Below are 21639 nucleotides of genomic sequence, written 5' to 3'. Positions count from 1 at the left end.
GCCTCCTTCACGGTGAACTCCTTAGAGAGACACGCCCCTCGTTCCTTACCTCCAGCAAGCAGTAGGCTTCTTCAGAGCCTGCACAAGTATATGGATCCCTGAGTGAAGACACTGAACTGCTGACATGTATCTTTCACTAGTGAGATTCTGTTTTTATGAAAAGTTGATCAGGAATTAAGTTGTAAACTTGTGGATTTCGGTAGTCAAAATTTCTTTTGTGGTGTAATTTATACATGCTCACTAAATCCAGTCATCCATTTAGTAATAAGCATATGTTTGTCTATGTTTTGCATCAAAGTTTATATGTATTTTGTTTTTATTTTAATTAATTAATTTTTCTTGAAGTATAGTTGGCACACAATATTATGGTAGTTTGTGGCATCCATCATAGTGATATGACAGGTTTATGTGTAATGCTATGCTCATCGCAAGTGTGGCTACCTTCTGGCACCCTAGGTATATATTTTGTTAATTCCAGAGAGTAGAAATAGAATAAGCACCTACAATTACTCTAGAGCCATTCTTTCTACTGTGGTCATAAAGTTTGGCCTGACCTAGTGACTCAGAAGTGACCGTTCACATCACATATTCTGGATGTGGTTTTGGCTTATGTTGGAAGAGGGCATAAAAAGCCATTTTTGAATGAAGAATAATTAACCGTGCCAGTACGTTATGCTTTATTTAAGGTATTTAACTGTAAAACAGATGAGTTAAGATCTGATTGTCAGTGTTTCAGAGACTTTTTCCATTAACAAATATTTTACTAGAGGTAAGATTTAAATTCACTTAGTATGCTTCAGGACTTGAGTTTGTTTACTATTTATGTGATATAAGACATTTTTTTAAGAAAACAACATACTTCATATTTCATTATTGCTCAGATATCTCATTATTGGTCAGATTCTGTCTGTAGGTATGCATAAAGGAATGTGTGTGATGTGGGTAATTGAGATAGATGGGTTGTTTAAGTCAGCGCAAGTAAATAACTTGCGAAGGATGAAGTTTAGGGAATGGTGTGTCTACCTTAATTACTCATTACTGATACTACTCTTATACTAAGAATTACTACTTACCACTCTTACTGCTCAGAATAATTAGATTGCCTTTCTTCTGAAAATCCCTCAAAAGATAGAGATGTACCTTTTTGTTTTCAATCCTTTGTTTTACCTACCATGATCCTAAATTTTAAATGAATAAATTGAAATAAACAAAAATGCTATTGAACCTCTCTTCTTTCTTTTAGGTATAATATTGAGCCCAGTTTATATTGCCCATTTTTCTCCCTTGGAGCATGCATGGAAGGCCTAAATATTTTGTTTACCAAACTGTTAGGAATTACATTGTATGCAGAGCAGCCTGCGAAAGGAGAGGTGTGGTGTGAAGATGTTCGCAAACTGGTAAGCATTCAGTGAGTGTAGAGTTGCACTCCTTTATCTCTAGGGTTTGGTAATCAAGTTAATAGCAGTTTTATCCTCAAGGCAGCTTTGCCATGATGGGAGTGTGGCTCACTTTACTTCCGTTTCCTGGAAAGTCCAAGTCATTGCTTCTGACTTAAAAAAAACTCATTTTTCTCTAAAATCAACTGATAGAAACATATACTAGCAGAGTGAATTTTCTGAAAAAAAATTTTTTTAGGGACTTGACAGAAAGTTGAATCTTTGTATGTTGACAAATTCTGGTTAAAGAGAAATTTGTCATTACTTTTCATATTCCTGCAGTGCTCAGTGTCCCTTTTGGTTAATTGCAGAATTTATTACATCTGTCACTTTTCTTTTCTTTTTTTTTTTTAACCACCTTCCCATCTTGTGGGAGCTTATATTTTATAGTATATTGATTTATATCCCGTGTTGTGACCTCAAGCCTGGCGTCCACCCCTTCTCCTGTTAGGACCCACTTTATTTGCGATATCAATATGTTCATTTTTTCTTGATAAGATTATGAGGATTTATGGACTTACCATCACAAAGGCTCTGTGTTGCTGTTACTCTGTTTTACCTTCTGCCTATATGCATACCACACTATTTCAAGGGAAGGAAGATCTCTGATGGTCTCCTGGCTGTGTTCTGTGAGAGTGGAATAGGCATGGTGATAGAATTGAAGGGTAGAGTGGGAGCACGCTTTATCTTATCACTGCACTGATTACCTGATAATCTGTGCATTGTGTACTTCACAAAGTGGTGGAGACTGATAGAGTGCAGAGATAAACTGGTAAGAGTGAAAGGACAGAAGGCAAGTAATGAAAAGCTTTCCCCATTAGAGTATGAGCCCACCAGGCTTCCCCCACTAGAGTTCGAGCCCGCCAGGCTTCTGCCGCTGTGGGGTGTGGGCCCCATTGTGTGTGGGGCAGCACTCTTTGCCAGTTTGGTTAACTGCTTTGCCAGTTTGGTTCACTGCCTTGCCAGTTTGGTTCACTGCTGGTATCTGAATGCCTTGATAAATTCCAAACACCTACTTGGTGCTTAAGAGATACTTGTTGAACTAACGAATATATGCCTGCACGAAGTTGTAGTGCATAAAGCTGAGGTTCTCTGTGGCAGAATCCTCAAGTTGTGACAAGACAAAGGAGGCAAGCTGGAGGCCAGCTGTTGAGCTCTCCATGAGCCGTGTGTCTTGTATAGGCCCAGTTTGAGGGAAGAGCATAAATAATGATATTACTGATCTTCAGCTGAAGCCAGAAGCAAACTTCTGTTATATCTGAATTCAGGGGTTAGAATTTGGGGGCTTATATCTACATTTAGATCTAAATTAAGATTTAGATCTAGAACTGTCAAGCCAGCACTTGTTTCCAGGTGTGTGGGGGAGGTCTGTGAACAGTCTGAAGAGCTGGGTTTGGTCTCGGTGTTGTGAGGCACTGGCAATTGGGACAAAGGGCTCAAACAAGAAGGGTTGCCTCTTCTGGACAGAATCCCTAAATCAAATTCTTCTGAGAGATGAGGGGACAATAGATAATTTATTTTTAGATCATGTGGGATGTAGAAAGTAATGAAATGTCTGTAGTTATGGCTATGGATATTTTATATTTAGATTCTTGTTAGGGATGTGTTTCCACTTTGAGAGTTTCTGATGGCTTCATTCATCACTAAATGTAATTTTTTTCCAGGCTGTGGTTCATGAATCTGAAGGATTGTTGGGGTACATTTACTGTGATTTCTTCCAGAGAGCAGACAAACCACATCAGGTGATGCTTTATGTGACTTTATGTTTCCATAAAAGTCACTTTATGTGGCTCAGTGTTTCCAGGACTCAGTTTCAATTTCGCCATCCAAACAATGAGAGAGCTGCCTCAACGGGTTATTGTGAAGAATAAGTGATACAATGATGTGAATCTCAGCCTGTTAGAGAAAATTACTCCAAATTTCCCCCTTTGTGATAGAGTTCATTGCTTCTGAGCGATAAAGACAATAGATATGAGAAGTGTCTCCACATGTGGAAGGGGTACAGTAAACATTAGCATCCCTCCCCAGAGTAGCTCAGCGTCTGTCCCCTTCCTACTTGCTTGTGTACAGTTATCTAGAGTTAGAGCATGTGGATCTAAGCTGGTATAACATCACCTCAATACATATTTATAGAGTGAATGAATGAATGAGTCAACACAAGCACAAGGTGGTACTGGTATTTTAAAAAACTTAAAAATTCTAGCAAAATAAAAAATATTAGGAAAAAGTGTCTATAACAAAATAAATAGAAGAATGGAATTAAGGTAAATTTGAACTGAGATGTCTTGGTGTAACTTTATATTCATTGAAACTGTTTCTTATTCTTCAGATCACCTAATATGCTCTTCTCTGGTTATGGTTTCTGATTCTTCCAGGATTGTCATTTTACAATCCGTGGAGGCAGATTAAAGGAAGATGGAGACTATCAGCTCCCAGTTGTAGTTCTTATGCTGAATCTTCCCCATTCCTCAAGGAATTCACCAACTTTATTAACTCCTGGAATGATGGAAAATCTCTTCCATGAAATGGGACATGCCATGCATTCTATGCTGGGTCGTACTCGTTACCAACATGTCACTGGTGAGTCAAAAGAGGGGACTTCTGTTTAACAACCATCTTCTAAAAACTTGTGTTTTATTTTAAACTGGAGCAAAAGGCACTTTATTTAGAAAAATCTGACCATTTAACATTGTCAGGTGGTTATTTTTGTAGGTTGCCTCACCTTGTCCTTCTAGTTGTTATTCAACCAGATCATCTGATATCTTTCTGCTTCCTTGCTAATGGTTCTCACTTGTCTTCTGAGTTTGCACTTTCACATTTTATCTTATTCATATGGATTCAAAGTTTTTGGCTATATGTGTTGGAATAAATAAGTGTCTCCTTAGTACCTAGCACAGAGTTAGTGAGTAAGTGAAAGGATATTGCCTCTTTTTTCTCCAAAATCAGTTAGAATACATACGAAAGCATGTTGAAAAAATATTTCCTAAGCTTTTCCCCTGTATAAGATGACAGTTTTTCATGCTGGTGTGTGGCCATAGTTGATGATATTATATGCAGACTTTCCTCTTTGTTGTCTCATCTTGAATCTTAGGCTCACTATCCTATATGGTCAGCTCTAGATCACCTGCTAAATTGCTTTCATTTAGTTATTTATTAACTACTTTGTTTACGTAATATTTTGGGGGAGAAGAAGATACTTAAAAAGACTGTAGATGAGCTGGACAGAATCATAAAATGTCACCAAAAAGTTCTTACAGGATTTGTCGCTTTAAGTTATTTTAAGTTTCAAATACAGCTTTTTTTTGCATTGGCTTTTCCTATAAGAAGCAAACAATGGTTTTAAAAAAGGTACTTTTAAAACAAATGAAGGATATGGATAAAGAGAAAGTGGTATCTCTTTATACTATGGAACAGTACTGAGCCATAAAGAATGAAATCTTGCCATTTGCAACAACATAGATGGAGCTAGAGGGTAATATGCTAAGTGAAATAAGTCAGACAGAGAAAGACAAAAAGCAGATGATTTCACTTATTTGTGGAATCTAAAAAACAAATGAACAAACAGACAAAAGGAAACCTACAGATTTTTTAATACAGAGAACAAACTGGTGGTTGCCAGAGGGGAGGGCATGGGAGGATGGGCGACATAGGAGAAGGGGATTAAAAGGTGTTAACTTCCAGTTATAAAATAAGTAAGTCAAGGAGATGAAAAGTATAGCATAGGGAATAGAAGAAACAAACAAACAAAAGTGAAGGATAAAAGCATTTGGTGGGAGAATTTGGTAAATTAATACAAATGGTATATTAATTGTAAGAATGTTTTAATTTGTGTCTCATGTATAACCCAGAATAGCCAAGGATGGATTTGTTTATAGAGGGTTTGAGCCATTGCTTTACAAGGTGTTTTATCCAGCTGTGCAAATATTTTGTTTTACTTTTGATATATAGGAAATATATGGGATTATAATAAACTTTTCTGCAAATATGTGCAATAATTTTATAGAAGTAAATATTGATTTAATGAATTTAATCTTATCATAGTTCATCAGAAGTGCAATAAAAGTTTAAAAGAGTACGTAAAAAGTAAGATAATATTGTGATTTGATTCATGCCAACTCTTCTTCTTTTCCCCCCATTTTAGGGACCAGGTGCCCTACTGACTTTGCTGAGGTTCCGTCTATTCTGATGGAGTACTTTGCAAATGACTATCGAGTGGTTACCCAGTTTGCCAGACATTATCAGACCGGGCAGGTAGGGGAGCTCTACAGTGGTGCAGTTCTCTGCGTGATGGCGGTCAGCTTTCCTGGACTGCTGCGTAACATGCAGCTCCTCAGAACCTGTCACCCTCTCTCAGCGCCAGAATCCTCCCACCTTATTTTATTTTTTTGCAACCAGTATGATCACTGTGTTGAGAGATAGCTGCTCTGTATTCTATGCTATGTCCTCACCCTGTTAGTTCTCACAACCATCCCCTGAGGAAAGTGCTCTGTTCCTGTTTTCCAGATGCGGAAACAAGCGGACTCTGTAGAACAGGCTTTCAAACCAGCCTCGCTTCAGAAAAGCCAGTGGTCTTCCCTCTTACATTTATGCTTCTGAGTATTTGTTCTCTTGGTTTAAATTTTTCCAGTGTTTTGTAAAGCTGAATGGCCTGGCCATATTTTCCCATCATGGCTTGCACAAGAGGTCTGAAAATTCCTTGGCTTCAGGGTTTCAATTTCAATATTGGATTTAAAATGGAAGTTTAAAGAGTTTAAAGTTTTATAAAGCAGGAAGACAATGAGAGATCTCTTGTAACGAGTTGACCATAACCATGACTATCAGTGTAGTGCAGTGTACTGTCCACATGTACTTTATGAAAGATCTTCTTTCCCTTCTGAGAGAACTCCGATTATATAATATCACATAGGTTAGTGTTTCCCCCCCTTAGACTATATCTCCTGGAGTGCAGGTGTGAAATTATAGTCATCTTTGGATCCTCAGCACTTAGAATCCTGCAGTACCTAAGAAGTACTAAAAAGAATTATAAATGAAGGAATGAATGGAACCAGAAGAAGTGCCAACCCACCTTTATGTACGACCCTTTTTCTAATGTGATTTGGCCATTTCTGATTTTGGGGCCTTGATTTCATCTAACTGTTCTTGTCAACTGTAGAATAACAGAGGAGTTTCTGGCTAACTAATCTGACGTCTTCATCATAATCTATCTCCATTATTAAGGTGACAGAATTGAGATACTGGTGATCCACTGGCCATGTGTCCATTAACCCACAGAGATAATGGGGCCAATAATGGAAACATGAGCCATCGAATAATAGCACAGGCTGCCCATGGGTTCACATTTTGGGGGGACCTGACTAAGTCCCCCCTTTGGTGCTTGCTCCCCTGTCCCCCCTGCGCCTGTTGTAGGGGAGGAGAGCACACTGCACGTTGGGTCAGAGCTACACACACAGCGCACAGGACCATAAAGGAGAGCTGTGAACTTTGCCGGGGGTGCCGGGAGAGGGTATGTGCGGGAAGTGCTGGAGGAGCCAGGTCTGGAAAAAAATATGTAAAGGGGGTAGTTTGCCAGTTGGCTCTCAGCAGCCCCCTTTCCATCTCATTAAAATATATTTATTGAGAACACGGAGGACATACATAGTTCCTTCGGTCAGGAAGTAGTTATTGAGTTTTTATTATGTACCAGGCACTGTTCTCAGCATCTGAGAAATAGCCAGGAGTAAGTGAGACAGTATTCTAACACTCAAGGTCTTTAAATCTCAGGGGAACTAAGACAGAGCTGAAGACAAGGTTATTCCAGTCCAAAGGGAAAAGCCTGTAAAAATGGAAAAAATCGGAGACCATGGCAAGATGCTGGTAGTGGTAAGAGCAGAAGGAGGAGAAAGGGGAGACAAAAAAAGACACTGGAATATTCTGGTTTCTAGGGTTCGCTCCCAGTCTCTTCAGTCCTCTTGCGCCTACACACTTTTTAATCCCAGCTCATGTACTAGACCACTGTTTGTGACTTGACTAGTTTTCTTGGCAGTGTTTACACTGAGCTTTGCTATGACACTTCCTCTTGGGAGTTGTGTCTGGTCTTCTTGGCTCTCTGACAACTCTGCCTCAACCCATTTTCTCATTAGCCTTTGGCGGACAGCTTCCTTGGTTCCATCTTTGAACTCCTGTCCTCGCTCAGCTCTGAGCAGGGCTTAAGTGAGGGCTTGCAAATATGTAGTGAAGTGACGGTGAAGGCCAGAATGAAGGCAATGGCTGTGGGGGGCCTGGAGAAACAGAGTTCAGGAGCTATTGGATACTTCATTGGAAGGATTTGAGGCTAGTTGAATAAGAGAGGTGAGAGAGGGGAATCAAAGATGGAGGCTCCATAAAGAGCGAATTCTGGAAGAGGTCCCAAGTTTGAGGAGGGAAGACGCAGTTCTTATTTGGCTGTATCCATGGCACTGTTAGTAATACAACTCTGAAATCCAGAATCAAATAGAACCTGCAGCGTGTGGCGGCAGTTGGCATGGAGTTGGCAGTTAAAGTGTGGCCCGTGAGAGAATAGCAGGAGGCATCTGGAGAACCCGCATCACAAGAAAGGGGCTGTCTGAGGAGCTTGGATTTCTAAGGGGATCTAACACTGAGGAGAACACACAGAGGTCAGAGTTACTACAGGAGTGCACCCTGAGCCTCTCAGAGTCATACTTAAATCAAAAGTGAAATCTTGGCCTGAAATTCGCCACAGCTATTAAGTCAGTTTAAAAATGTTATCTATTTACAGAACAATCAGAAGAGCAAAGAAAGGCAAGAGCCACTGCTTGCAGGATAGTGTAATGTCCCAAAAAAGGACAGTTGTTATTTTATTATGGCATTCTTCCATAAGAAGAGCCATTGTTGAACAAGAGAGTTTTAAGAAAACAATATTAAGTCCAAAAATACACTTCATACTAAAGGAAACAGGAAAGAAACAGTAAGCTGCTTTGAATTAATTCAAGTTTCAGACTCACAAGGCATGTCCAGTGGGCTAAAGGGACTTACAGACACAGTCTCTAAAGAATTTAAAATAATTTTGTGATTTCTATGGAGAACAGAAAGAGTGCCAGGAGGCAAGGAACGTGTGAATGCCTTGAGTTTCACAAAGGGCTTGCCTCTTCTTGTCACTAATTAAGATACCAAGTGGCTAGATGATTTCATTTTAAGGGCAGTTCTAGCCTTAAGGACAAGGAGTTAATTCCCTAAAATCCAAGGCTTTGTAAATAAATGACATTAAAGCTTGTAAGAAGAATAACAGGGTTACATCTTTATGCTTCATTTCCTATTCTACTACATATATTAGGAAAGAATTTTTGTTTTACCATCATCTGGTGTATTCCAGAGAACTGTCTGAGTAAGGATAATGTATCAGTGACTTATTAACACCTACAAGTATTTTATCTGAACTGGAGCATGGCATAGCCAATGAATTCCTTGTGGTCGAGGAATGAGAAGTATGCTTATCAGATTTGCAGAGGCCATACAGCTGTCAGAGATAACAAATGCCAGAAGTGCTCATTCCAGATTCAAAACTGTCTTGACAAGCGACAACATCAAAGTTGAAGCAGAATTTCTTGTCAATTAATCTTAAAATTAATAACACAAGTGGAGGAGGAGTACAGACTTGGTAGCAGCTCATGTGAAAAATTCCCAGGTTTTTGGACACGGTAGACTGAACCCAAATCTATAGTCTGATGGGTTTCCCCACTGATCTCCTTCTGGCTCAGGCTACGTTAGGGACCTGTGCCCTCTGCGGAACTTAAGGTTACTGTCCCTTTTCTCTTCTCAGTGCTCCTTCCTTCCCACCTTGTGCCTAAACCCTTTCCAGTTGCTCCCAGTAAGTGGAAAATTATCTGCCGGTGGCCCCACACTTCTGGAAGCATGGTTCTTATTCTCCCTTAAACACTCTAAGGTGCAACTTATTTTTAGCTGTACTAAAAATAATGTAAAAGTTACCATCTGAAACATGTTCTAGTGTGCCAGTCAGTGGTACGAAGTACATTCTTAATTTTTGCTCCTGTCCCTACCATTCATCTCTAGAACTCTCTTCATCTTCCAAAACTGAAGTTCTGTCCCTGTTAAACAACTCCCCAGATCTTCTCCTCTGGCCTCTGGCAGCCACCTGTCTACCTTCTGTCTCAATGAACTTGACTACTCCAGGTACCTCCTATCAGTGGAATCCTGCAGTATTTGTAACTTAGCATAATGTTTTTAAGGCTTAGCATGTTGTAGACTCTGTCAGAGTTTCCTTCTTTTTAAAGGCTGAATAACATTCCATTGTATGTATAGATCATATTGTGTGTGTCTCTTCATGCATTGATGGATACTTGGGTTGCTTCTGCCTTTTGACTATTGTAAATAATGCTTCTAGGAACATGGTTTTACAAATGCCTGCTTGAGTCTCTGTTTTCAGTTCTTTTGCATATGTACCAAGAACTGAGATTGCTGGCTCTTGTAGAAATTCTATTTCAAATATTTTGTAGAGCCACTACGGAGTTCTCCCCAGTGGCCATATCATTTTACATTCCTACTTTGTGCACTGTTGAGCACAAGGTTCCCATTTTCCACATCCTCGTCAACACTTGTCATTTTCTGATATTTTGATAGTAGCCATCCTAATGGGTGTGAGGTGGTGTCTCATTGTGGTTTTGATTTTCATTTGCCTAATGACTAATGATGTTGAAGATCTTTTTATGAACTTTTTGACCATTTGGATATCTTCAAAGAAGTGTCAGTTCAAGTCTTTCACTCATACTAAAATTCAGTTGTCTACTTTTTTGGTTGGGGTTTGTAGGAGTTCTTTATGTATTCTTAATGTTACTCCCTGATCAGATATATGATTTGAAAGTATTTTCTTCCATTCTATGGGTTGCCTTTTCAGTCTGTTGATTGTGTCCTTCAATGTACAGTTTTTAATTTTGATATAGTCCAGTTAATCTGCTTTTTCTTTTGTTGGCTATGCTTTTGGTGTCATATCCATGAAATCATTGCCAGGTGTGATGTTATGAAGCTTTTCCCATATGCTTTTTTCTAAGAGTTTTATAGTTTTAGAGTCTTATGTTTAGGTCTTTGATTCATTTTGAATTAATCTTAGTAGATGATGCAACTTTTTCCCTCTTATTTTAGTAATTCTGAAACATCTCTTGTTAGTTATCTATTTATTTAATGGCCCCCCTCCCCATCTATTATAAAATCACAGGTACATTTTTTTTCTTTTTGAACAATCATTGCATTCCTGGATTCAAGGAAATAAGATAGTCTTAGCCACTACCCCAAAGTTAAAAATGCTAAGCATTTCCATAATGTAATCTAAAAGCCTGATGCTTGACTCTCATCCCTATATATCCACATGAGGAAACTAGGCTGTCTCTGATTTTCAGATTATTTGGAGTACCCAGAGTTTTTCTCATTGTTATTATACAGGCAGGGATGCAGATCAAATGCCAATATCACACCACCCTATTTCCCTTCAGCAGTATCTGTCTCTGTCCCTTTTTGTCCATAGTTTCCAACCAATAATCTCTAAACCCCCTTATTCCCCACCTTCCCCCCCCACACTTGCATTGTTCCCATTTTTTCCTATAATACCCCCTCTGCATATTATATGGAACAGGCGGCAAACTCAGTGTATTTCAATCGTACTTGAGTATTTTTGTTCAGTGTGGGATTCCATGTTCGGTAGTAACATTTTTGAGCTAGAAAACATTCTGAGGAGTGGCCTGCTGCACTGGTATAAAATTAGAAACCATCTCATATTAGGAATGGTGTAAGACTAGAAAAAACAAACTGCAGCATGTTGTATAATATCTGAAGGATGCCATGTCAGAGTAGAAAATGTAAATGTTCTACGTCATTCCAGAAAAAAACCAATGGTACTGGTAAAATAGTGGATGGGGATTATAAAGGAGCTGGTTTCCGTTCAGTAGATCTTCTCATGAGTGATTAGAAAGGAAAAGCCTCTGAAAGTAATAAACTTTTAATTTAATACTTAATGTTGCAAAATAACATTTATAGAATGAGCAGCTGTGAAACCGCCATCCAACTTAAAAAGTAAAACATTACCATATGCTCCTGTCTGGAAGGACAGCCCTGAATTCTCACTAATTTTTGCTTTAAAATATTTTTTTTGCCACATGAGTTATTTATTCTTAAGCAGTATGGTGTTTAGTTTTGTTTTTGAGCTGTGCAAAAGTGGTATTACACTGTTTGTAATCTGCGATTTGCTTTCTCCAGTTAAATGCCTGAAGTTCCTCAGGGGTGCCCTGTAGCTCCAGTGTATTTACTTTCAATTCAGTATAACATGCCATCATTTCTGAGGTCATTCTTCTGTTGCTGGGCACATGGCTTCTTCCAGGTTCTTGCTAGTTCACACAATTCTGCTGTGAGCAATTTTATACCTTGTATTTTCATGTGGAAGCCTGGAATTGCTGGGTTTATAGGGGATGTCTGTTTTTAAGTTTATGTGATAATGCCAAATTGCTTTTCAAAATACTTGTACTTATTTGCCCTCCTCCCAACAATGGTTGCCATCACACCACAGCCTCATCCACATCTGATATTGTCAGAGTCTGAATTTTGCCAATTTTGTAGTTAAGAAATGCAATGCTCTTGTGGTCTTCATTGGCAACAGTGTTCCATGGCTACTTTGAAAGTTGAACAGCTTTTCATGGTTGGTTTGTTTGTTTGTTTTGCTTTTCATGTTTTTATTGTTTGTTTTTGTTTGCTGTCATACATTTTTCTATGTGATGGTTTACTTTTGTCTTATTGATTTCTCCCCCTTCTTGATATGATAGAACAATAACCCTGTGTTTCTCAGTTTATGGCTTGTCTTTTCACTTTTTTTAGGGTATCTTTTGATGGATTTAATTCCTTCATTTTAATATTGTTGAATTGAGCAATCTTTTCTTTATAGTCAGTACTTTTTAGATCTTATTTGAGACATATTTGTTTCCTTAAAAGCCATAAAGATATTCTTCTGTTTTCTTCTGAAAATTTTAATGCTTTTTCTTTATTTTTAGGTCTTTATAATCAAATTATAAATCTGTCTGTATTTATATAAGGTCGACTCCAATTTCCTTTCTTCTCTGTGGATAGCTATCGTCCCAGCACCATTTGTTCTTGCTCCAAATATCCATCATGAAGCATGTACCCACTATATGCAATGATCTGTTTATGGGATTTTTCTTTTATTTCATTGTTTACATTGTCTGCCCTGATACCATGCTGTTTTATTTTTTTAAAAGATTTTATTTATTTGACAGAGAGAAACACAGTGAGAGAGGGAACACAAGCAGGGGGGGTGGGAAAGGGAGAAGCAGGCTTCCTGCTGAGCAGGGAGCCTGATGCGGGGTTTGATCCCAGGACCCTGGGATCATGACCTGAGCCAAAGGCTGCTGCTTAACAACTGAGCCACCCAGGCGCCCCCCCCATGCTGTTTTATTATGGCAGCTGCACCAAAGCTTTCCCCATTTTCTCTTCAGAAATTTCTTGTCTATTCTTGGGTTTTTGTGTTTATTCATATACATTTAGAACTAACTTACCTATATAAAAAAATGAGAAGAGTTGGTTCGATTATTAAATCTATGGATCAATTCCAGTGCATGACTCTGATGTTTCTCCATTTGTTAGGTGCTTTAAGTCTTTTAATAAAATTAAAAATTTTTTTTTCCTAAGGCGCAACTTTTGCTGCACTTAATCTTAGATGCCCTACCTTTTGATACTATTATAAATAGTATATTTTTAAAATTATATTTCTAATTGTTGCTAGTGTTTAAAGGAACTATTTATCCTTTTTTCATATATAGATTTCATTTCCAGACACTTTGCTAAACTTTCTTTTTATTTTGCGTAACTTTTTAGTAGAACTTGTAACCTTTTTTAACCAATTACTTCTGCAAACAGAACAATTTTATTTTTCCTTTTCAACTCCTTTATCTTTTTATTTCTCTTTCTTGCCTTGTTTCACTTACCAGAATCTTCAGGACAGTGTTGAATTGAAACTTTTATATGGGCATTATTTGTCTTTATCCTGGTTTCTAAAGGAAATGTTTTCACTGTTTTACCACAAAGATATTTGTTGTAGATTTGATGGAAATCTCAGGAAAAGGAAATTCCCTCCTATTTCTGGTTCCTTTTTTTTTTTCTTTAAATCACTAGTGGGTATTGCATTTTATCAGATTTTGTGTGTGTGTGTGTGTGTGTGTGTGTGTGTGTGTGTGTGTGTGCGCGTGTGTGCACGTGCATCTTCTCAGGTAATTGGGCTGTTCTTTTAATGTAGTGAACGCTGATGTTAATGTTAAGCCATTTTTGCACTGCAGGATTAAGTAGGCTTAGTCCGGAATTATTATTATTTTTAATACAGTGCTAGCTTCAATTTGCTAATGTTTTTATACAGAGGACTTTTGCATCTGTATTTATGAGAGAGTGACTTGTGATTTTTCTTTGTTCTCTTGTTCTTTGCTTTGTTAGTATTAAGAATATGCCATTTCGTAAAATGAGTTTCCGAATGTTCCTTTTTTCCCCTTTCTATTCCTTAGAAGTGCTTTTATACAATTGTAATAATCTGTTTCTTGAAACTTTGTCAGAATTCATCTATAAAATAATTCAGGGTCTATTATTTTCTCCATGGGAAGATTTTTTAAACGACTGATTTCTTAGTCGTCCAGGAGTCTTTGGGCCTTTTCTTCTTAAGTAAGCTTTACTAAGTTGTAATTTTCTAGAAATTTACCCATTTAATCCAAGTTTTCAAGTTTATTGGCATAAGCCAATTTACAGCATTCTTTTATCCTTCAAATCCTGCTAAATGTGTAGTTATATCCTTTTCATTCCTAATATCATCCTCTCATTTTTTCTCTCTTAATCTAGGCCGAGGTTTGTCTTTTTAGTATTTTCAAAGAACTTAGGCACATTTTATGTATCCTCTATATTGTTCATTTTAGTTCATTTAGTTTCTGTTTCTGTTTTTATTATTATTCTCTCCTTCCTCCTATGTTTGTATCCCTCAATTAAGCTAGCTGGACACTGAACTAATTCAGTTTCAGTATTACCTAACATATCTGTTCGAATTTTAATGCTATAATTTTAAATTGTACCGATGCGTGCTTTAGCTGCATGCCATGCTTTTCATAGAAAATATTTCTAATGTTGCTAATTTCCATTGTAATTTTCCTTTTGACCACCGAGTTGTTAGAAATACAGCTTAAAAGTTTTAAACTGTGCAGAGGACTTATTTATGTTTTTCTTATTAATAGCTAAGTAGTCTACCCAGTATTGGTTCTTTGTAGGTTGTTGGTATTTTATGGCTTCATGAGCCGCCAGTTTTTTGGGAATGTTGTGTTTGTGCTTCATTTCGGTACATTGTGTGTTTTCTAATCGTTGGGTCTGGGGTTACATACGAATCTGTTGTTAAGTCAATCTTGTAATTGTGTTCAGATTTTTAATTTTTTTTGAACTAGCAAAAAGCTGTGAGAGGTGGAAATCTTCCAGGATGATGGATAGATAATTTTTTCACCTTAGTTTTACCTAATTTTTTTTTTTTAATTTGGACTTTATTTATTTAGTTTTTGGTTCCCAGCAACACTGAGGAGATGGTGCAAAGATTTCCCATATACCCCCTGCGCCCACACAGGTGCAGCCTCCCCCATTACAAACATCCCCCAGCAGGGTGGTGCGTTTGTTACAGTTGATGACCCTGCACCGACATATCCTCATCACCCCAAGTCCATAGTTTACATTAGGGTTCACCCTTGGCATCATACGTCCTGTGAGTCTAGACAAATATATAATGGCAGGTATCCATCATGATGGCATCATACCCAGTATTTTCACTGCCTTACACATTTTTCTCTCTTTTTTAACTCCATGTATTTTGAGTAAATTTTTTTAGAGGCATAAACAGAGTTCTTCTCTTAATCTTTATAATGGTTCATCTTAAAGTCTATTTTTTCTGATAATTTTGCAACCTAATTGTGTCCTATGAGGGACAGCTGGCTGGCTCACTCAGCAGAGCATGTGACTCTTGGTCTTGGGGTTATGAGTTCAAGCTCCATGTTGGGGATAGAGATGACTTAAAGATAAGGTCTTTACAAGAAAGAAAAATATGGGGGGGGGGCGCCTGGATGGCTCAGTCTGTTGAGCATCTGGCTTTGGCTTAAGTCATGATCTCAGGGTCCTGGGATCGAGCCCTGTGTTGGTCTCTCCACTCTGAGGGGAGTCTCTTTGTCCTTCCACCCCTCTGCTTGCTTGTGTTTTCTCTCTCTCTCTCAAATGAATACATAAAATCTTTTTTAAAAAGAAAAATATAGTCATTTGATTTTTGAGAGAACCTACAGTTTTTGTACAATTTTGTCCATTAACCACCACTAAAATGCTTGTTGCTCTAGTTATCTTTCTCACAAAATATTTATCAGACAACAAATAATAGGAATGAACGTTTATTATTTTATATGTTTTTCTGATTTAATCCTATCTAGCAATGAAGTAGGTACATGGTTATCCACGCTTTATAGAAACTGACTTATGTTAAGCAATTTGCCCATAGGTCACAAAGTAGTAACATGGGATTTGGTCTTTTAGTTTCTATTTGTGATTTATTAATAGATCTATTAGTTTCACATCACAGCTTTCATAAAGTTCTGTCAGTTGCTCAAATCAATATTACAACATGTGGTGGTTTTCTCTTTCTAGATTTTACTCTGGTAGGAAACGGTTTATATTTCTTTTACAATATGTCTCAAAAAATCACAGACCTTTTCCATTGTAAGTGTTATTTTTAGAACAGTAGAATTCTAGTGCTTTCATTTTAGAACTGTTCCGTGCTGCGCCATTATAAGATTTAGTTTGTTCCCCTGGTTTGTGAAAGTCAGCCCAAGGCTAAAATTGCTTAACATTTATTTCCAAGGAGACAGATAGGCTTGTAATAAATCTTCTCCTGTCACTCTCTCTCAAGAGATATGGAACAAGGATTGAAGGTAAAAATTATAGAGCAACTGGAACTAGATTAGTTTTGGCAGGTTTAAGTTGTTTTGAAACTTTTCTTATTTTCAGCTTTAATGCTTCTCAATTATGTCTAGACAAGAACATTGAACTGGGAGGTGGAGATGGGTCTGACCTTGGCCCCCCCACACACACAGTTGACCTCCGATCTGTCACTGAACTTGCCTGAGACTTTTCTGCTCTTTCATATAAAATAAAGATGCAAATTTAGAAGTTGAAAATTAATGCCTCCATACTTACCTCAAAAACTGTAGTTTTTATATGTATGTAATGTGTGCAAACTGTGAGCACGGTCTTACTGGAATTTTTTTTATCACACCTTAACTGAGTTAAACATAAAAACATGTTTCACTGGACCCTGTAAAAGTCAAAATACTTCTGTCTGTTTCTCTGAACCATCAGTGAGTCTGTGATAACATGTAAGCATTTCTAAAGGTTCTTTTTTCTTATTTCATCTTAGTTTGTCAGAAAACACCACTATAAGTCATAGAGGTTAAAAGCAATCTTATTTTCTGTGGATTTAGATCTGACATTTTTTTCTCTTTGGGACGAGGCAGCTTTTCCATTATATTGATTATGTGCCATCTGGATTATGGGATAATAACAAAACAGACTAGTTGATACATGCTGAATCCAGTTGTTTTCCCACTATAGACACGTGCAGAGATTTAGTGCTTGGGGTGGTATGGGATCACGCTGCCGACTTGTAGCCTGGATGGCTTTGATGCTCGGCTTTCTGCCTCTGAAGGCTTCTCTTGTTCTGGATGACCATGTCTCAACAAGTTTATGTCATTAGATCCATCGTGTTCCCAAAGGATATCAGCGGTGGGGGTTCTTTGCTTCGGAAAGAGTTGAATTTATTACCAGAGAATGTCTTAGCTTTTAATATTTATGCAGCTTTTACCATAATAAATTTTCTAAATGGCCATAAGTAAGATATTTTATCACAGTGACTTGGTTCTGGAAGAATTTGATGCCAAAACTTTTAACAAGACATGATATAAATTAAACTGGTGTGATTGTGAAGTGATAGAAAATGTCTGGCAAATGCCTGAGGTAACATGCTTACAAGTTGAGCTCATGGGGAAACATTCAGAGAATTCAAGTAATGCCAAGTTCCCTAAAACATTTGCATTTTTGATGATATTCTGAAACCTTCCAAAAATGTTGTGCTTTTTTTTAATATAACAGAAAAGCTATTATTATTTTTAACGGTTTTGTTCCTGTGTTTGGTCAGCCCATGGCGTAGCTTGTGTCTATCCCAAGAATCCAGTAAACACTTCCTTCCTTGGGGAGGCAGTGTCCATAGGCTCTGTACAGCTGGCCGTGTTTGACTCACATGAAGCTCTCAAGGAAGTTAGTTGTTAATGGGACAGTGATGTAACCTAGTGTCTAGCCAAAACACTTTTAAGAAGGAAGGGGGGTGCCGTTATTAATTATTCTGAGCCAGTCCCTAACCTGGGACTGCCAGGCCCACCCGAATGTGTGGTCCCCCTCGCCATGACAGCCCTTAACGAGACAGATGTGTTAGATGTAGGGACTCAAAGTTCATCCAGCTTAATCCTTTTCACAAGGTGACTGACTATTACCGCAATGAATCTTTATATGAATTTTTTGCAGTGGCATTTTTTGATCCTCATTTTACAGTTGAGAAAACATGCTACCAAGAGACTTGCCTGCCATCCCAAAGCAAGTGAGTCGTCATAGAAAACCCAAGCTAAAAAAAAAAAAAAAGAAAGAAAGAAAACCCAAGCTGCCTGACCTCAGACGCAGTCCTCTGTCTTTCTTGTGGTGCTCCCTTCCTACAGTTCTACCTGTAAAATCAGGATGATTTAATTTTGCTCACCTTTGTTGTTCGAGCACTTGTGATGCTTATGTTTTTCTAAGCCTGGATATCTCAAACTTTACCATGCATGAAATCACCTGGGGATCTGGTTAAAATGTAGATTCTGACTCAGTGGGTATGGAGCACCCAGGATTTTATATTTCTGAGAATTTCCCAGATGATGCTGAGACTGCTGGGTTTTACTTGTTTTGGACTCCATGTAGTTGGGTAATTATTGTCCTTATTGTTCATATTTTAATTATAAGCAGGGAATCAGACTTTATTTTCTTGATAGAAGAAAGAATCAATTTTGTGGTCTTTTGTTTTGTCTTTTTGGCCACAGTTGTGTTCTGGCATTTAAAAAAGAAGAATTGCGTGCTAGGAGCGGGTTCTAGTACAGCCGTGTGCTTTGGGTGCGCAGAGAAGGATGGGGCTTCTGGTTCCTTGGGTGTTTTCAAGGGACCTTTCACACCATAATGGCTATGCCTCAGAGTCGGTTGGGGCTCCAGGAACTTAAACCGAAACCACCAGATGCAGCAATAGTGCATAATAAATGAACAAAATACTAGAAATAGGAACCACTACTCTGTGCGGAGCAGAATGTCGTGGGACAGTGGAGTCTACCAGCCTCTGAGACTGAGGCTGGGACCCTGTAGTTTACAGAGCTCCCGAAAAGGGAGGGGACCCAAGAGGGTTGCCTCATATTGGATTATTAAAATAAATTAGGTCACGGCAGTTAATTATTGGCATATCATATTCCCGTTGTAGAAACAACTCTACCTTTTTCCTATTTAGCAATGTGGGGTGAAAACCACAGTGTCTTTCTATATTTTATAGCTTTGAAATACCACCACTCTAATAATACAGGAGATACAATTAATTGTTAGAGTAATTGTCTTTCAGATGCTTTAGGTAATTGCTGCCTTATAATTTCCTCCATTGCTCTATCCATACCTCTTTTGTGGTTCTTGAGGCATTTTCCCTCGCATTGTTCGGTTTCAACATACATTCCGTTTCCTGTCCATGGCAACAGGAGTAGGAAGGAATCGTTGTTATATTAACCAGCAGCTTGGTCGCGCCCCTCGCACACAGTGGGGTGCTTTGTGAAGATGAGCCCAGAGGGCCTCCCTGACAAACCTACTTGCCTCCAATCGGCAGAGCCTCGGCTCAGTGCACAAAGCAGTGAGCCAGCATCAAACCAAGGCTATTTCAGACCCAGCAGCCTTCTATAGAGACAGAAACCTGCTCTGCCCTCCCCCCCACGAAACTACAGGTTTGTAAAAGAAACTCAGGCTAGGGCATACATTATCTGACATATAAAGTTCATTCAGTAAATATTACTTTGGAAATAAATCTGCATTTGTGTTCTCACACTTTGTTCAAAATAGTCTGCCCTTGGTGAGGGATCCAGATTGCTTCAGAAAACTGTGTCTGAACAGCTCCATACTGAGATCATTTTGTAAGGTTGCAGACTGCTAAGTTTTATTAAGGGTATAACTAGAGGCACTATTGTATTTAACTGAGATGGCCCTTTGAAAACAATATTGATAGCTAGGACATACCCGAAAAAGAACAAAATGGAAATTTGCCTCTTTTTGCTGTAGAAAAAGAATTTTGCCGGGAACAAATGTGGGATGTGGGGCTGTGATTATTTGGCATTTCCAGTGTAGACTCAACTTGTGTGAGGCTGGCCTGTCTTCTGTCTGCAGCCTGGCAGAGAACAGCAGGTGACTAGAGCGGAGAAGCCAGAGGAACTTTGGGACATGCTATTGCAGTGAGGAGACTAGAGAAAAGTGTCCTTTTGGAACTCAGCCTGTTTGTTTCCTGACCGTAAAGGAAAGCATGTTAACTTATTCTCTTTCGTTCGCTCCATCAGCTCTCATGGGTTAGAAAAGACTGCTCTGGCCAAGGCACTGAACAGGTGGGGCCAAGGAAGCAGCTGGGGCATCCTGGAGACCCGTTTCCAGAAAACCTGGGGAGCCTGCTGGCCTCTGGAGAGGAGAGTGCCAAGATGGGATTTAAATAGCTGAAAAGAAGCTTTCTGAAGAAAGTGGGTAAATTTAGGGTCAGAGAGAAATGCAAATATTAGTGAGAATGATACAATTGTATTTGAACATTTTAAAAAAGAAATTTTATTCATAATAATTTTTCTTGTATTTACAGTTCACCTTTAATTTCCTTAGCAAATTATTTCTCATTAGTGTCCTATATATTGAATCACTTGATCTATAAAGATATATTATGGTGTGGAAGCATGTTTTGTGCTTAAATAACTTTGGGAAATAAGTGTAGAAATAATTAAGGTTTCTGCACTTCAGAAGGTAGGACTACTCATAACTTAAATATCCTAACTTGATCTGGGTATCTCCAGGAAAGAAATTAATTTTGGGGAATCTCATGGACAAACCTGACCTGCTTTTATTGCTGTATCTTCTACCACAAGGCAGGGTACCCCCTCAGGAAACAGGGCATGGGAGTCAGCCAGTAGCCAATGGAGGCTAAGTTACTTCAGACCCAGCTGGGTTCCACAGATATAGAATGAGGAATGTAGAGGAGTCTCTCTCACTTATTGATTATTTAACCCGTTATTAATGGACACACTTACAAATCTTTTCAGGAAATACACAGTAGTGTCTGTGGAGTACTTTGAATGAAAAACTTTATTTTTGTCTACCTGTTTTCTTTTCAGTGGAAAGTTCACTTTCCACAAAATATATGCTACACAGGGATTCATTGTTTTCTGTCTCCAGCTTTGGGATTGCATACATCGGAATTGAGTGTATTCTGGATTTTAGAAAAGTAAAATGGTTTATATATTGTATATTTTGAATTTAAAAAACTAGTGGGTTCTGACAGAGTACCTTGTCGTCAAAGGAGTTCACGTTTCTGCATATTTTCCAAGTGGGATTAACACTTCGCAGACTTCACTTTTGTTCAGGCCACGTTTTGCCATTTGTGAAAATCTTTTAGTTCAGACCTTTCTGGATTATGGAATCCCAGATAAAGGAACTAGATCTATATTCATAGCAGTTTGAATAGGTACCTTATTGAGTTTCTCTCTCTGACTAGAGCTTAATTTGTGACCCAGCTGTGAAGATGAATGGAAGCATGAGACACGTATGCTTATGTGTCTAACTTCCATTCTGACCTCATTTTATTTTCCTGCCTTCATTTTCCTATCTCTACTTTAATCATCTATTAATTGCATGCCAATTAATATTGACTAGAAATTTTATTATTACCACTAATCCTTTTTTTGGGAAGAACTTGTATTTTTTTTTTAAAGATTTATTTATTTATTTGAGAGAGAGAGAGAGTGAGCAAGCATGCTGGGGGGGAGGGGCAGACGGAGAGGAGAGAGAGACTCAAGCAGACCCT

General features: G+C 38.3%; 1 protein-coding gene across 2 annotated transcripts in view; it reads left to right on the top strand.

The window, feature by feature from the left end:
- MIPEP (mitochondrial intermediate peptidase) overlaps positions 1–21639 on the top strand; it is a 171816-nt gene that overhangs the window by 62522 nt on the left and 87655 nt on the right. For both annotated transcript variants that reach the window (XM_047722922.1, XM_047722923.1), the window contains exons 11-14: positions 1244–1397; positions 3101–3178; positions 3812–4016; positions 5578–5687. In XM_047722922.1, the coding sequence (XP_047578878.1) occupies positions 1244–1397; positions 3101–3178; positions 3812–4016; positions 5578–5687 (547 nt within the window). The remainder of the gene's footprint in view (positions 1–1243; positions 1398–3100; positions 3179–3811; positions 4017–5577; positions 5688–21639) is intronic.

The sequence above is a fragment of the Lutra lutra genome, chromosome 3 (genome assembly GCF_902655055.1).
Source record: "Lutra lutra chromosome 3, mLutLut1.2, whole genome shotgun sequence".
NCBI lineage: Eukaryota > Metazoa > Chordata > Mammalia > Carnivora > Mustelidae > Lutra > Lutra lutra.
This window is presented reverse-complemented; position numbering and strand designations above follow the sequence as displayed.